At 43.7% G+C, this 18,601-nt stretch overlaps 1 protein-coding gene across 1 annotated transcript in view; it reads right to left on the bottom strand.

Annotated features, from left to right (window-relative positions):
* The window catches only part of mcf2a (MCF.2 cell line derived transforming sequence a), a 175,636-nt gene that overhangs the window by 80,944 nt on the left and 76,091 nt on the right, over positions 1 to 18,601 (bottom strand). The window contains exon 5 of the mRNA XM_043705219.1: positions 250 to 369. Within this exon, the coding sequence (XP_043561154.1) occupies positions 250 to 369 (120 nt within the window). The remainder of the gene's footprint in view (positions 1 to 249; positions 370 to 18,601) is intronic.

Below are 18,601 nucleotides of genomic sequence, written 5' to 3'. Positions count from 1 at the left end.
AACGAGTCAGAGAGAGAGACACAGAGAGAGAGAGAGGAAGAGGACATACACACACACACACACACACACAAAGGAAGAGAGTCAGTGAGAGAGAGGGGAAGGGAGTCAGAGTGTGGGAGAGAGGAAGACTCTCAGAGAGATAGAGACAGAGAAAGAGGGAGGGAGTCACACAAAGAGTGAGTCACATAGAGGAGAAACCTAAGAGAGGGAGATGAGAAACCAGGAGGTAGAGGGAACATTAATACTTACTGGGAGTTTCAGGATAAAGTCATCCTGATTGAATCGGAAGCTAATGTCAGAGATGGCACGCTGGAAGAATCCGGTGGGGCGCAGGACCAGCACCAGCTGCAGGTTTTCTGGACACGTGGCCTATGGGGAACCAAATGGAAAACATTCATTTCTCACAAATCATTCAGACCCCGATAATCCAGAGCAAATTCCAGGGGCTGAATGGAAAGTGCATAAATAAGTGGATCAATAAATCCCACAATAAGCAAGCTGATCGAGTGAGATCCACCCTGACACAGTGAAATCCACACTGACCCAGTAAAATCCCTACTGACCCAATGAGATCCACCCTGACCCAGTAAGATCGCCACTGATGCAATGAGATCTACACTGACCCAATGAGATCCCCACTGACCCAGTAAGATCCCCACGGACCCAATGAGATCTATACTGACCCAATGAAATCCATACTGACCCAGTAAGATCCCCACTGACCCAATGAGATCCACACTGACCCAGTAAGATCGACACTGACCCAATGAGATGCCCACTGACTCTGTGAGATCCATCATAACCCAGTGAGATCCACCCTGACCCAATGAGAACCACCCTGACCCAGTGAGATCCACATTGACCCAGTGAGATCTACACTGACCCAGTGAGATCTACACTGACCCAATGAGATGGAGACCCACCTTGACCTAATGAGATCCACCCTGACCCAATGAGATCGACACTGACCCAATGAGATCCCCACTGACTCAGTGAGATCCCCACTGACTCAGTGAGATCCATCCTAACCCAGTGAGATCCACCCTGACCCAATGAGATTCCCACTGACTCAGTGAGATCCATCCAAACCCAGTGAGATCCATCCTGACCCAGTGAGATCCACACTGACCCAATGAGACCCACCCTGACCCAGTGAGATCCACACTGACCCAGTGAGACCCACCCTGACCCAGTGAGATCCACCCTGACCCAGTGAGATCCACACTGACCCAATGAGATTGACACTGACCCAGTGAGATCCACCCTGACCCAGTGAGACCCACCCTGACCCAGTGAGATTGACACTGACCCAATGAGATTGACACTGACCCAATGAGATCCACACTGACCCAATGAGACCCACCCTGACCCAGTGAGATCCACTCTGACCCAATTAGATCCACACTGACCCATACCGAATGCCAGTATTCCTACCACAACATGGTCTGCATCAACATGCTTTAAGTTTATTCATGGGACATGGGTGATGCTGACTGGGCCAGGATTTGTTGTCATCTGCAGTTGCCCCTTGAGAAGGTGGGGGTGAGCTGACTTCTTGAACCACTGCAGTCCCTCTGCTGTAGGTAGATCACAATGCCCTTAGGGAGGGAATTTCTGGATTTTAACCCAGCGACAGCAATGTGGGTGAAACAGCTGAGCCAACTGCTTAGCTGTATCAAAGCAGTTACCATGAAAGGATTCTCCTTCATAATGACCCCAGGTTAAAACACTACTAGTCCTACTCTCTCTGCCTGTCTGTCATTACAGTGCATTATGATCCAGATGGACTATAGTAACAGTCGGGAGGGAATTTCCCTGGGAGTCCTCAGACCTTAGGAAGTCTCATGGCATCAGGTTAAATATGGGCAAGGAAACCTCCTGCTGATTACAATGTAACCTACACCTCTCTCAGTTGATGAATCAATACTCCTCCATGTTGTACAATGTACTCTGGGTGGAGGATTTCAATGTCCACCACCAAGAGTGACTCAGCAGCAGTACTATTGATCAAGCTGATCGGATCCCAAAGGACATAGCTGCTAGACTGGGTCTGCAGCAGGTGGTGAGGGAACCAACAAGAGGGAAAAACATACCTGCTCTTAACCACATCACACTACTCATCAGTGAGACTTCTGTCCCTGATTTGTTATCTGTACCATTCACCAGAAACCTGGCAGATAAATCATCACAAACAGGGTAGCACAATCAAGGAGAAACCTTGAATAACACGAAGGTTTGGTGCAGTAGTACAGCCAGTATTTCAGAGAGAAGGTGATGACCTGCTGGTATTATCCCCGGACTATTCCCAGGTTCAAATCCTGCCATGCCAGATGGTGTAATTTGAATTCAACTTTAAAAAAAAAATGGAATTAAGAGTCCAATGAAACCGTTGCCAATTGTCAAGAAAACCCCACCTGGTTCACCAATGCCCCTCAGGGAAGAACATCTGCCATCCTTACCCTGTCTGGGCCTTTGTGTGACTCATCCTTACCCTGTCTGGGCCTTTGTGTGACTCAATGTGTTTGACTCTTAACTGCTCTCTGGGCATTGAAGGTTGGGTAATAAATGCTGGCCTGACTAGTGATGTTCACATTCTGTGAACAAATATTTTTTGAAGAATCACTGGGGTCCCAGCACAGACACTGATAAATCACAGTGATGTGTGACACGGTGTAGGATTTAATGAACAATCTGCTTAGAGAGAATCACACAAATCCCCTTTACTAGCTCCTGATGAATTGCACAATGATGTAACCACTGTGCCCTATTGATCATAAAGTATAAAGATGCATGGAGGCAGTGGAGCTGATTAAGTGATTTTTGTTTCATTTCAGTGGTAGTGAGCTATTATGATGCTTGTGTATATTAAGTGTGCACCATAACCTTATCCCAGGGAGTGGTGGACTGTTGCCAGCAATGCCTTCAAGGGAAAGACAGATGAGTCTGGACTGAGGCAAATATCACATCATATAGAAGGCCAATGATTTTAGACAAAATGTTAAAGTAGGAGTTGTATAGAGCTATGGTGAGACCACACCTGGTGTACCATGTCATCTCTCATCTCTTTATTTGAAAAGGGACACTATTGTGTTAGAATCATTCAATGAAGTTCAGCGCTGTTACAATAGGGATAATCTTATGAGGAAAGGTTGAACTTTTTAAATAAAAAATAGAATCCCTACAGCGTGGAAGCAGGCCATTTAGCCTATCAAGCCCAAACCAACCTTTGAAGAGCATCCCACCCTATTGCTATAACTCTGCACTTCCCATGGCTAATCTACCCAACTTGCACATCTTTGGACTGCGGAAGGAAACTGGAGCACCCAGAGGAAACCCACGCAGACACGGGGAGAATGAGCAGATAGTTGCCTGAGGCTGGAATTGAATCTCGGTCACTGGTGCTGTGAGGCAGCAGTGCTAACCACTGGGTCACTGTGCTCCCTAAACCACTGAGCCCACACCCACTCAGGACAGAAGAATGAGAATGAAACTTATTGAAACATTCAGGATGCTGAAGCAACTGGATACGGTGGATGCTGGGAGGCTGTTTCCTTATGGAAGAGATGAGAACTGGGGGATACAGTTTTAAAATAAAAGGTCTCCCTTTTAAATACAGAGATGAGGAGGATTTTTTCTCTGAAAAGTTCATTACTTTGTGAATTCTCTTTCCCATGAAGCAGTGGAGGCTGGATCATTGAATTTATTTAGGACTGAGTTAGACCGATCTCTGATAGACATAGGAGCCGAGGATTATTGGGTAGATAGGAAAGTGAGGATGAGACCACAACCAGATCAACTAGCAACCTGGATAAGGATAGTTCAGAGGGCCAAAAGGCCTACTCTTGCTCCTAAATCCTATATCTCCACAAATCTCACGTCAGTGTGATCTCTTCGCCTGGTTTCATCTCCTGTCGGGGTCAGAATTTTTCTAAATACTTTTTCTCTCCTCCTAGTTACAAATGACATCTCACATGGCTGTGATTCTGACCAAGGTAAACATTCCTTTCCTATCCTTCGGCCAATCAGCAGTCTTTGATACTCTCTCCTGTGTCGTCCTACTGCTCTCAGCCTGGTTCCAATCTCATTGATCAAATCCTGGCCAGGTACACAGGGAGGTGATGACTGGTTTTATCACAAGACTATTAATGTTCTGGGACCTGGCTTTGAATCCTGCTACGGCTGATGTTGGAATTTGAATTCAATGAAAAGAATCTGGAATTAAGAGTCTCATGATGACCACGAAACTGTTGAAACCATGAAAACCCGTCTGGTCCACTGGTGTCCTTTAGAGAAGGAAACTGTTGTCCTTACCTTACACGTGGCTCCAGACCACAGCAATACATGCTTGACTCTCAGGGGTCCCATGAAATGAATTAAAAAATAAATTCTTATAATGGTGTTTCTTCCTGCTCCCACACCATTACCTGTGACCCCCCAGAGACTGATCTGTGGCCCACCCTATTTCCCATCTGGGTGCTTTTGGGACCTTACAGGGTTGTTTGGAATCTGTACAGGAATGCTTTGGGATTAAAGAGATTAGATAATCTCTAAAATCAAAATCTCTAAACTTGCGTCGTGTGCAAATAGCTTGGCTTTATTCTGTTCCCTTTGTTTCTTTTATTGTAAGAAACAAATCTGCAACATTGCACCCAAACGTTTCCATAACAGACCATCCCTTTAAAACAAAAAACAAACTGTGATCTGACAAACAAGATTTCTGCCGGAATCTGACCTGTCCTGTAATAACATCAGCTGAGATGAGGTTGTTGGTTGGCTCGCTGAGCTGGTTGATTTCTTTTGTCTCCCTCCTGGGTGATATAGTGCTGTGTAGTCACCGGATGAAGCTCTGATGTTGTGATCTGCTCTGAATTTACACGGTTCTGTCTGTTGTGGTGGGTGGTTTAACTTTCGGTTGTGTACTGCAGTGGTCTGCAGATGGGGTCTATTTTAACTTGTTTGTTAAAATGAATACCAGGCCTCCAGGAATTGCCAAGCTTGTCTTTATTTCGCCTGTCCTATATCGTAACATTGCCCAAGTGAATTGGTGCCCTTCATTATCAGTGTGTATTGATATGAGGGTGAGTTGGTACTGAGGCTTTGCTGCTCACTGATGCTCGTGTATTCTGGTAGTGAGTTTCTTGCCTGTTTGCCAATAATGGGTAGGTATCCTGTTGGCTTCATTCATTGATGCTTGGCATACAAATAACATCAAGAAAGCACTGTGCCCTGTAACACACTGACCACCCTACTCTACATTAGAAACATCACTGAACTAACAACGAGACTTCTACATGCTCTGGGAATAATGACAGCACACAAACCCAGAGCCATGCTTCACCAGCTACTCCCCAGGACAAAAGAGCCAATACCTGCAGCATGCAGCATGAATGTGATATATAAACTGTGAGAAACATTACATAGGACAAACGGGCAGGAAACCTGCCATCAAAATACATGAGTATCAGCTAGCAACCAAATGACATGACCAGTCCTCCTTTTGACAATGAAGGACACCAATTCACTTGGACAATGTGACGATACTGGGACAAGCAAAACAAACATGACTCTCCTGCTCCTCGGATGCTGCCTGACCTGCTATGCTTTTCCAGCATTACACACTCGACTCTGACCTCCAGAATCTGCAGTCCTCACTTGCTCCCAGGCTAAACAAAGACAAGCTCGGGAATTCCTGGAAGCTTGGTATTCATTCACCGTATCCACAAACAAACACATTGAACTAGACCCCACCTACAGACCATGACAGCACAAAACCAGAAGTATAAGCACCCACCACAACAGACAGAACGTAAACATTTGGGGCATATCACAAAATCAGAGCTTCATCCGGCGACTACACAGCACTGAAGATGTCATCCAGGAGGGAGATGAAATGCTTGCAAAAAAATTAATCAACTTGGCAAACCGAACAACAACTTCAAATGCCTCACAAGCTACATTTCCTCACTAAAACCTTAAACCAGCTGAGGTCATACCACAGGCTCAACGGCAGCTGGACATTGAAGAACGGAAGAGTTAGTGGTTGAATTAGAGTTAGCAATATGGGTGACTCTTAACCGGCCTCTAAGATGGGCAATAAATGATGACCTAGCCAGCGACACCCTCATTCCATGAATGAACGAAAAAAAAGCTCCACAATCAGAAGGAACAGTGAAGAGACCTGTTTTGGTTCCTTTCTCTTACTTTCAGACAGCACCTCACCTGCTCCTCCTTCATTTCTTTTCCTCCTCCCATCTCCATTCCTTTCGGAGTATCTCAATTTCACTCACCTTCTGCTCATTATTTCACTTTTGTTCTTTTTCCACTCTCCCTCCATTTCACCTCATTAAAACCTATGATATTTTTAACAATCCCCAGCTCCAATGAAAGACCATCGACCTGAATCCTTAACTTGATCTCTCTTTGCTGATGCTCTGAGGCCCTGTGGGTATCTCATTTTGCCTTTTGGTTTTAGACATTGTGCAACCTTTTGCTAATTTGGGCTCTGAGATGAACTTCCAATTATTTATTTTGATTCGATTTATTATTATCGCATGTACCTAGGTTCAGTAAAAAAATTTGGTTTGCATGCAATACATGCAAGTCATACCATACAAAGTACATTAGGGGAATAGAGCAGAGCGAGGAATACAATGTTATAGCTGCAGAGAAGGGGCACAAAAAGTGAGATCAACATTAAATTTAACATTTGAGAGGCCCTTCCCCGAATAACGGGGAAGAAGCTGCTCTTGAATCTGTTGGTACGTGTGTTTAAGCTTTTGTATCTTCTGCCTGTATCTTTTGTATTTTACTTGCTCCGTCACTAAAACTGCCAACTCTGAGCTGGGTAGCATTCCATGACTCTGTCCCGGCCTTAATGTATCTGCTGCTGAAAGCCTCATCAATGCCAATGCTGTCTCTAGACATGTCTATTTCAATGCTTGCCTGGCCCCTCTCCTTCACACTCAGTAAATTTAAAGTCATCCAAAACTTTGCAGTCATGTCCTGACTTGCATCAGCCTTATTCATTAATCAGCCCTGCACTCACTGGAGCAGTTCAACCAGTTTGAAGATGGGCACTGGGCTCAGAACATTCACTCTGTTTTCTCTCTGAATAGATTAGAATTAGAATTCCTACATTGTGGAAACATTTAGCCCAACAAGTCCACACTGATCCTCCAAAGAGTAACCCACCCAGACCCATTCACCTACCCTATATTTACCTCTGACTGATGCATCCAACCTACACATCCCTGAACTCCTCAGGCAATTTAGCTTGGCCAATTCACTAAACCTGCGTATCTTCAGATTGTGGAAGGAAACCCACGCAGACACGGAGAGAATGTGCAAACTCCACACAGACAGTCACCCGAGGCTGGAATTGAACCCGGGTCTCTGGCGCTGTGAGGCAACAGTGCTAACCACTGAGCCACGTGTCACCCTGATGCTGCCGGTTCTGCTGAATTTCACCAGCAATTTCTCTGTTTCTTTCAAAGATCTCTAGTATATTTGTTTTATTACACTAGCTGAGCTATAATGGCTTCCAATTAAGCAACAAACCTGATCTTCAATTCAACATCCTTGTTGTCAAAGTCCTGCATGCTCTCACACTTCCCCACTCCCTTCCAACACTGCACCGCACCACAATATCCCTTCGATATTCCCACTTTTCCTCGCTGCATCGTTGGTACCTGTGACGTCAGCTGCCTCGGCCCTACATTGCTGACACTCCCCTCCTGGACCTCCTATATCTTGACCTTTCTCTCCACATTTAAAGATGTTACTTAAAATTTACCTTTCAAACAATCTTTTGGTCACCTGCTTTAATATCTCTGTGGCTTTGTGTTAAGTTTTGTTTTTATAATACTCCTGTGAAGTGCCTTTGACATTTCATGATATTAAACATGCTATGTAAATACAAGTTGTTGTTGTTTCAAGCCAAGCCAAAACCGTGGGGGGCATGGTGGCACAGTGGTTAGCACTGCTGCCTCACAGCGCCAGAGAACCGGGTTCAATTCCTGCCTCAGGCGACTGACTGTGTGGAGTTTGCACATTCTCCCCGTGTCTGTGTGGGTTTCCTCCGGGCGCTCCGGTTTCCTCCCACAGTCCAAAGATGTGCAGGTTAGGTGAATTGGCCGTGCTAAATTGCCCATAGTGTTAGATGCAGGGATAAATGGGTCGGGGTGGGTTGCGCTTCGGCGGTCGGTGTGGACTTGTTGGGCCGAAGGGCCTGTTCCCACACTGTAAGTAATCTAATCTAATTCAATGCTCATTTAACACAACACTGGTCATTACCAGATATTCAACAAAAACAATTCGGCAGTGATTGGTCTATGGTCTGTGTCTACATTGGGTCACTGCACTGATTTAGACAGGGGAATACTCTTCAAACATGTCAAAATTTGTTTATTTTATAAAAGCACATCAAAAATTGCCATCTTTTTTGCAAGTTTGTGAAGGTTTGTAGCTCAGGCTGAGGTTAAGGGTGTAGGTTTGCTCGCTGAAGCAGGAGAGAACAGCTTCGCTTCACTTGGAGGTCGCCACTGATGATGTTACCTCGCCAGGTAATGAAACGTCTGGATACCAAACCTACAGCTCAGCGAGCAAACCTACACCCTAAATTGCCATCTCTCCAGAAAGCAAGAGTGAGAACACTGGGGGGGGTTGGCGGCGGAGGGAGAGAGGGACAGAGAGAAAAAGTATGACAAATGGGCGAGTGAGTGCACGAAAGCAAGTGAGTGAGGAGAATGAAAGAGAGCAGCTAGCAATTATGAATATTCTAACTACGGTCTGACATCTGAGGTTAGAGTCCATGCAGCCCTAGCCTTTCCTTTATCCTCTGGTCACTACAAACCAGATTCCAGTCCTGAAACATGCAGCAATACAATCTCCCAGTGGAACATCTGTCGGGCATTGGTAGTGTTCCTGTCTCTGAGCTAGAAGCTCTGGGTTCAAGTCCCATTCTAGGACTTGATGACTCAGGAAGGTGCATTTTTAACACAATCAAATGGATTATCAACTTGCAAATTGGGGAAGCAATGGCCCAATGGTATTATCACCAGACTATTAATCCTGAAACTCAGCTAATGTTCTGGGGACCTGGGTTCAAATCCTGTCTTGGCAGCTCCTTGAAAGTGGAGTCGCAGGTAGATAGGATAGTGAAGGCGGTGTTTGGTATGCTTTATTGGACAGTGTATTGAGTACAGGAGTTGGGAGGTCATGTTGCGGCTGTACAGAACATTGGTTAGGCCACTGTTGGAATATTGCGTGCAATTCTGGTCTCCTTCCTATCGGAAAGACGTGGTAAAACCTGAAAGGGTTCAGAAAAGATCTACAAGGATGTTGCCAGGGTTGGAGTATTTGAGCTATAGGGAGAGGTTGAATAGGCTAGGGCTGTTTTCCCTGGAGTGTCGGAGGCTGAGGGGTGACCTTATAGAGGTTATAAAATTATGAGGGGCATGGATAGGGTAAATAGGCAAAGTCTTTTCCCTGGGGTCGGGGAGTCCAAAACTAGAGGGCATAGGTTTAGGGTGAGAGGGGAAAGATATAAAAGAGATCTAAGGGTCAATGTTTTCATGCGGAGGATGGTGCGTGTATGGAATGGGCTGCCAGAGGATGTGGTGGAGGCTGGTACAATTGCAACATTTAAAAGACATTTGGATGGGTATATGAATAGAAAAGGTTTGGAGGGATATGGGCCGGGTGCTGGCAGTGGGACTAGATTGGGTTGGGATATCTGGTCTGCATAGATGGGTTGGACCGAAGAGTCTGTTTCCATGTTGTACATCTCTATGACTCTAAGTCTCTAGATGGTGAATTCAATAAAACATCTGGATTTTAGAGTTGATGATGACCATGAATCCATTGTCAATTGTCAGGAAAATCCCATCTGGTTCACTAATGCCCTTTAAGGAAGGAAACTGCCATCCTTCCCTGGTCTGGCCTTCATTTGACTCCAGACCCACAGCAATTTGGTTGACTCTTAACAGCCCTCTGCCCAAGTAGAGATGTGAAATAAATGCTGGCCTGGCCAGATTTCATGAGTGAATTTTTAAAAATCCATCCAACCCACACCCTTGGTCAGTGAGACAGAATCCTGGTCATTCCTGTGATGTTCAGAATGTTGAAGAATGTCTAACATGAATCTTGTAAAAACATCTATCTGTGTTTCTGCATTTTGGATTGTGCTCCAAAATGGGAAACAAACTGTCCTAAACCAAGAGCTTGGGAAGAAATCGCTGCACATTTTAAAAACAAGAACTCATTGTGAGTTGCGTTTACACTGTTAACTTGTTTAAGCTGTGACACCATAGTGGGTAAGGGTGCAGAACAAACTTTGCTCAGAGACAGACTGTTGATTTGATCTTCAATCAGCATCAGTTGTGAGGGGCTAGACATCATCAGCATGACAATGACTTTCTGATTGGAGGGCCAATCGGAGTGCAGACAATACAGAGGGAAGAAGGTCTCTAGAATGCAAGAGGTAGTATCCTTCACCTTCTCTCTTTGCAGTGAAATTCTACCTGTTCTATTACCCTATGGTCTTTGTATGGTATGATCTACCTGTACCCCACACAAAACAAAAGTTTTCACTGTACCTCAGTACGTGACAAGAATAAATCAAATCAAATCAAATAGCCAAGAACTGAAGGTAGCTCCCAGCATTTGCTGTTAGCTGACACCTCTCACCAGTGACTGAAAGACTGAACATTCAATGTGTCAAGTGCTTGTGACTTTAGCAGATCTGAAAATAAGGGGAAGGACTTGGAAGAAGCAAAATGAACATTTCGTCTAATTCTGAGGACTGGTACTAATGAACTGTGTTTCCCCAGTATTGTTCCCTCCTCCCATAACATACATGTTTGTTCTTCTGTGTGTGTGTGTGCACATACACATGTGTGTGTGGACATGTAGAAGTTTAAAACAGAGCTTAAGCTAACAGATTTTAGTTTCTTGTGGTTCAGATTGAATTATTGTAATTAAAAGAAATTATTGGATATATACAAAAACCCAATCAGTAGTTTCTGTTAACCTGAGTAAACTGGGGAGTTGCAGTGATTTGATTATTTTTTTCTGAAATCTTTGTGAAAAGATCCGCAGTAGTGGGGCTCGAGTGTTGTAGTGGGTTGTAACATTATCTGTAACTTCAGACCACAACACACGTGTGAACGTGCTTGCCAATTCTCTGACACTCTGTGAGACTCACAATTCCAGTGCGTGTATAAACAGGCGAACAGATTCAATAGCAAAGAAATTACTTTTGATAGTGTTGCTTTCTACCCCTGAACACCATCATATCAAATGTTATTGGACATTTATATAACTTGAGCATTTATTGATTTATTTCAGACATGCTCATGGTACAATTTAAATTGCAGAGAGAGAAATTTGGTACAAGTTGTCGGACACTTGTCTCATCAGCAGTAACTCAGACTCCTATGCTTAAAGATTATTCCCTTAGAAATATTGGGTAAGTATAGTATATAACTGCAAAATATTGGGTAAGTATAATACATAACTACAAACTATCGGATAAGCATAATATATAACTGCAAAAATCAGTGACTGAGTGGGAGCTATTTAGTGAGAAGTACTGAAAGAATATGTACATTGATATAAATTCATGGAAGCAAATTCACACCAATTCTGTGCCACATCATAGTCTAATGACAGAATCATGGAGAGGTCATTGTGAAAAGCACAGTATATTACACCAGCTGTTTCCCACCTTCAAGCACAAAATCTTCAAGTGGCGTGCCCTATTTTAGTCAGTTCTTGGACGTGGGTATCACTGAGAAGCACAATAAAGGCTTCTTTATTGGCCATCCTCAGTTCTCCCAAGAAGGTAATGTTGGAGATTTGTGCTGTAGCAGGTTTGACATTATTCCCTGGCCAGTGTGGCCTCTTGAGAGGGCAGCTATGTTCCTGTGTCTCTGGAGTCTCAGATACCCAGACTGGGTAAGGGTGGCAGATTTCCTTCCAGAAAGAATTTTGGGAGCCCGTTAGCTTTTAGTGACAATTCAACATCTTTATGGTAAAGCAGCTCAAATCACCAGATGGTAATGATCAAACTATACAGGGCACCATTCAAACACAGAGCTCTGGTCAAACTGCACAAGGTTCCATTTAAACTCTGCAGCAAGTCTCGTCACATATAAAAAAGTCATATTATGTGCTTTCAGTCAATACTTTTAAAAACTGGATACAAACCAGTCATTAAAATGTTTGCCGCTAATCATGTCACCTTTGGTAGCTGATTAAATACAACCAACATCTCAAACAAATACTTCATTCAATGTAGGCATCCACGGCCATCTGGGCAAGTCACACCTCTCTTTGTTTAAGTATGGACCAACACAAACACACAATTTCCAAACTGGCTGCTTCATTGCTGCATGTTGCACAAGAGGAAAGGTTAAAAACTCAATTTGTGGTAGGTGAAAGTGAACAGACATTATCAACCTTTCATTGTGGGATAGTGGCTTTCACTTCCGAATAGACTGGGTAAATCTCATAGTTGTTAGATCACAATGTAGAGGAATAGGATAGAATCCCTACAGTATGGAAACAGGCCCTTCGGCCCAACGAGTCCACACTGACCCTTCAAAGAGTATCCCACCCTAACCCATTCCCCTGTTCACACTTCCCTTGACTAATGCACCTGGCATCCCTGAACACCATCGGTACTTTAGCACGGCCAATTCACTTAACCTGCACATCCTTGGATGGCAGGAGGAAACCCACATAGACATGAGGAGAATGTGGAAACTCCACACAAATCAGGCCCAGATCTCTGGCACTGTGAGGCAGCAGTGTTAACCACTGAGCCACCGTGTCACCCTCCATGTAGGTCATGGAATCAACATGAACAACACATCATAGAATTCCTACAGTGAAAACAGGCCATTCAGCCTATCGGATCAATACTGAACAGCATTCCATACTGACCCATCCCCCTACCCCTGTACTGCCCATGGCTAACTCACCTAGTTTGCACATCCCTGGTTATATGGGCAATTTAGCATGGCCAATCCACCCTAACCTACACATCTTTGGACTGTGGGAGGAAACTGAGTCACCTGAAAGAAACCCACACAGGCACAGGGAGAATGTGCTAACTCCACACAGACAGTCACCCTAGGGTGGAATCAAACCCAGGTCCCTGGCGCTGTCAGGCAACAGTGCTATCTGTGCCACCCAATTTGGAAAAGACTTTATAAGACCGTGAGGCAATGGAGCAGAACTAGGCAATACACCTCATTGCCTTTGCACAGCCAATGAGATGGTGGCTGATTTGATAATCCTCCACTGCACTTTCCGTCCTTTTCACTACAACTTTGGATTCCCTATTAAAACCAAAAGGACTGTGGATGCTGTAAATCAAGGACCAAAATTGAAATTGCTGGAAAAACCTGCAGGTCTGGCAGTATCTGTGAAGAGAAACCAGGGTTCACGTTTCAGGTCGAGAAACCCTTCCACTTTCACGTTTTGGGTCGAGCGACCGTTCCTCAGAACGACCCAATGCTGTCAGAGTTTCCATCAATTTCTATTTCTGTCCATCCCAGTCTTAAATATACTTAACGACCCAGCCTCGACAGCCCTCTGATAAAGAGTTCTACAGATTAATGACCCTCTATAAAGAAAAAATTCTTCCTCCTCTCTGTCTTAAATGGATGACCCTTTACTCTGAGACCATAAAACTATAAGAAATAGGAAGAGGAAGCCATTCAGCCCATCGAGCCTCTCCACTATTCAGCAGGAGTACAGCTGATCCAACGTTCCTCATGTCCACTTTCTTGCTGTTTGCCCATAACCCTTGATTCCTGACTGATCAATAAACTATTTAGTGCAACCCTAAATATGCAGAAGGACTCTACCTGACAGCTCTCTGTGGAAAGGTGTTTCAAAAACTCAATCCTCTCAGAGATGAAATTCCGCCTTATCTCAATCTTAAGGCTGCTGCCCTTTAATTCTGGGAAGATTCACTCTGGTCCTTGACTCTTCCATGAGGGGAAACATTCTCTCACATCTACCCTGTCAAGCCCCTTAAGAATGTTTCAACATCTCTTTCTTCTAAACTTCAGTGATTAGAATTCCAATCCGTTCAGCCTTTGTTCATACAACAATCCCTCCACACCAGGGACAGTCCGAGTGAACCTTCTCTGAACTGCCTCCAATGAAATAGCATTCCTTATGTAAGGGAACCAAAACTGCTCTCAGTCCTCCAGATGTGATGTGAAGATGCTGATGTTGGACTGAGGTGGACAAAGTTAAAAATCACACAAAACCAGATTATGGCCCAACAGGTTTACTTAGAAGCACTAGCTATCGGAGCACTGCTCCTTCGTCAGCTAGTACAGACAATCCTTTATCCAAAATTCTAAAATCCGAAAAGCTCCAAAATCCAAAGGTGTTTTCCTGAAGTTTTTTTCTCATTAACAAGGTTGTTTGGCATGCAAACAGTTAAAGCAACTTCACACCCATTCGGCTCACGTCACTCAGATGTGACGTAGCGGCATAGCCCAGCACTTGCAGGCACCAGTTCTGTCTCAGTGCTCATATTAATCACAGGTGGGTCTGCCGTTCGGCAATTTTTTTTTGTATTTTACTATGAAAATATCATTTAATCCTTTATCTGAAAAATTCTGAAATCTAAAAGACAGCTAGTCCCGAGGGGTTCGGATAAAGGATTGTTTACCTGTACTTCCAAGTAAACCTGTTGGACTATAACCTGGTGTTGTGTGATTTTTAACTTACTGACGATGTGGTCTCACCAATACCTTGTAATTGTGAGAGAATAAGTAACCCTCATTATTAATCTCACCAAAGTCTTCAAGCTGAATTGTTGAAAATGGATACAAAATCAATAGGATAAGGAAGGGTAGTCCTCTTTCGATATTGAACAACTTCAGAGAGTAGCTGAGAGTCAACCACTTTGATGTAGAATAATAGTCACACAGAGGCTAGACTGGGATCTTCAATCATTTCTTCTTTTTGTTAATACTTTAAATCTGAACCCTCTGGTTCTTGATCTGACACCAATGAAAATTGTTCCCATTTCAATTAAAGAGATGCCTCTTCGAAAATGGAGGAATTTGAGACATGGAGTATGGTGGATCTACCTCAGGGGAGATGCAGGGGGAGTTTGGGGAAAGAAGTGACCAAGTGACTTTGGAACCATTCTTGTAAACCACTTCCATGCTTTCTCCCACATGTTTGTCTCCTCCTGAAAGTGAGACACCCAGAACTGTACACGATACACTGAGTTCAGCATCACCTCCCTGCTTTTGTGCTCTGTGGACCTAGTAATGAATACTGGAGCTATATTAACAGCTCTCTCTACCTGGCATGCTACTTTAAATGATATATTTGAATGATACACCCTGATCTCTCTGCTCCTGCCCACTCTCTGGAGTGTGATTCATTAATTTATACTGTCTCTCAATATTCTTTCTTTCAAATGGATTGCCTCATACTTCCCTGCACTGAACCTCATCTGCTCACTCCCCATTGACTCCACCACCTTGTCAATGTCCTTTTGAAACTCTACAAAGTCCTCCTCATTACACATCTGCACAATTTTAAATTGTCGCCTGCACACCATGATCCAGATTATTCCTATACATCAGAAAAAGCCAGGGCCCCAATACCTGGGGAATTCCAATACAAATCTTCCTCTCGTCCAAAACATTAATCATTATTCTCTCATTTCTATCCTTCAGCCCATTTCATATCCAGATTGTCTCCAGAAACTTAAACATTCTTTCTCAGGTCCTATGGTATTCAGCGTCTTTTTGAAGTTCATGTACACCACATCATCAGCATTACCCCCGCCAGCCCTCTCTGCTGCCTATACCTCAAGGTGAAACTAAAAGCACAAAATGGTGTAGATGCTGGCAGTCTGAAAAACTAAGATCATTGGATCTAGTAAAGAGTCACAAGACCTGAATCAGGTGTTTTTCACAGTAGAACGATTGCAACATTAACACAAAATCGTCAAAATTGTTACCAAGCTAGAAAAGAGATAGACAGAGAGAGAGAGTGAGAGAGAAAGAACTATGTAAGCAAAATTCTTGGAGTCTGGGCCTGCAGAAGAATACAGTAGATAATGAAGGTGTTGGTTAGCTCGATTGGCTGATTTGTGATGTAGAGTAATGCTAATAGTGTGGGTTCAATTCCAGCACTGGCTGAGGTTACTATGAATTTTCAACGTCTCCCCTTACCTGAGGTATAGTGACCCTCAGGTAAAACCACCACCAGTTATCACACACCCCTCTCTGATGAAGGAGCAGTCCTATGGTCTTTTAGGATTATGGCAATGGTATTTTTATAAAACATATTACTATTCTTATTTTTGAAATCTGAATTGTTTTAAAAGAGAGGCATATGGATGTGGGTTGGTTTTGTGAAAGTGTGGTGTCATGTTGAATAATGTATTTCAATTTTGCTTCGAAGTTTCAAAGAACACTGTCACATATATAATGACAACGGCGCTGCATATTATTCATAATGTATGAGTCAAATTCCAATTTCTTCAAGTGCTATACCTCATCGGACAGCTCAAATATGTGAACAATGTATCTGAGTGAGTCATTTTACTCTTATTATTTCTTTAGGAGATCTGAACATTGTTGGCTTGGCCAGAAATTATTGCCCGTCTCTAATTGTTCCTGAAGAGATAGTGGTGAGATGCCTTCCTCAACCGCTGCAGTCCACTCAATCCCTTAAGGCTGGTTACCATTCAATAAGGTCATGGCCAATCTGTATGCAACTCCATTTGCCTTCTCTGACTCCTGACCCTGGCTTCCTGCACACCTTCAGTGAAGTTCCACTAAGGATCCCACTTTTAATGAGATGTTTTACAATCTTCCAGATTTAACACTGAGTTTGACAATTTCAGATCATTACTCTTGCCTCTGTACACTTTGTCTTGAATTCAGCCAGCAGCTGCTGATGATTACTCTGTTACTTTCCCTTACACCTCCTTTAGACGCATATCGAAATCAAAATTGTGCAGATGATGGCAATTCGAAACAAAACTTGAAAATGTTGTGAATACTCAGTAGGTCTCGAAGGTCCTCTGTCTGAAAGGTTCACTGTTTCTCTCTTCACTGAGACTGCAGAAATGCCCAGCAGCCTCCATGAAGAGAGAAACAGTTCATATCTCAAATGGATGGCCTTTCTGACCAGCTACATATTCCGAGCACTTTACATTCACTCCACAGCCATTGACATCCCAATCCAACAAAAAAATCTACTGATCTCAGTCCTGAAATCCCTAATTATCCCCCCTAAATCTCTGCTATTCTGTAGCAGGGAGTTCCTGATTGTCACTAACATTTGTATGAAAGAATATTTCCTGAATTCATTCCTAAACAGCCTCGCACTATGTTTAAGATTACACACCCTTGGTGCTCTCTCCTTTAGAGGCAACTGTTTCTGTTAATCTGCTCTGTCAAACCCTTATATATATATGTTCACCCCCTCAGTCAGATCCTCTCTCCACCTTCTAAACTCACAGGAATACAAACTGTGCTAATGTAACCCATACTTAATAATTTAACACAGCCCACACTCAGTCATTCTGGTGAATTTGTTCTGCACATATACCAAGAAAATGGGTTTTGCCTGAGGTTTGGGGTTGCAAAACTGCAGATGAAATCTAACACTCTGTGTAGTAGAAGTACGATTCATGCTCCACTTTGTATTCCGAAATCCTTTGAAACAAGGACAAATATTCCAGTAGTTTCCATGGTTACTCACACATCCAATTACTCCTACCTCCATCAACCCACTCAATACCATTGGAACTTAATAATATGGAGGACTTGCCTTTTACACTGCATTTATAAACAACTTCCTGAGGCTGTGTAGAGTACACGGAAATATAGAAAATAGGAGCAGAAGTAGGTCATTCGGCCCTTCCAAACTGCTCGACCATTCATTATGATCATGGCTGATCATCCAACTCAATAGCTTGGTCCCACTTACTCCGATATCTTTTCATCCTTTCCCCGAGGACAATATCCAACTCCTCCAGTGATGCTGCAAATTGTACATTTGAAAGGCAATCATTGACAAGCCCAGAAGCTAATTTATGCAACAGCAAGATCCTACAAGCACCAGACTGGCAATAAGCTCACTGACTAATCATGATGATTGAGGGATAAGTATAGGTGAGGGCACCAGAGGTGGTCCCACTGCTCTCCTCACACACTGCCATGGGCTCCTTGATGACCAACTCAGAGAGCAGACAAAGCCTCAGTTTCATTGGTCCAACTAAAAGGCAGCGAGTCTGACAGTGCAGCACTCCCTCAGTTACTGCACTGGTCTTTACCCTCGGGATTCCAGAGTGCGATCTGTACCCACAAGATCCTGGCACGGGTGAAGGAGGCAGAGAGATGCTAATTAATCCTATTGTGATTTTGCATGCAACTTAACCAGATAGAGAAAGAGAGAGAGAAAAACTGGATGCAGAAAGAAAAGGCCTCCTGTATTTGTCCTGGATTAGTGGTGCTGGAAGAGCACAGCAGTTCAGGCAGCATCCAAGGAACAGCGAAATCGACGTTTCGGGCAAAAGCCCTTCATCAGGAATAAAGGCAGT

The sequence above is a fragment of the Chiloscyllium plagiosum genome, chromosome 15 (assembly GCF_004010195.1).
Source record: "Chiloscyllium plagiosum isolate BGI_BamShark_2017 chromosome 15, ASM401019v2, whole genome shotgun sequence".
Classification (NCBI taxonomy): Eukaryota; Metazoa; Chordata; class Chondrichthyes; order Orectolobiformes; family Hemiscylliidae; genus Chiloscyllium; species Chiloscyllium plagiosum.
This window is presented reverse-complemented; position numbering and strand designations above follow the sequence as displayed.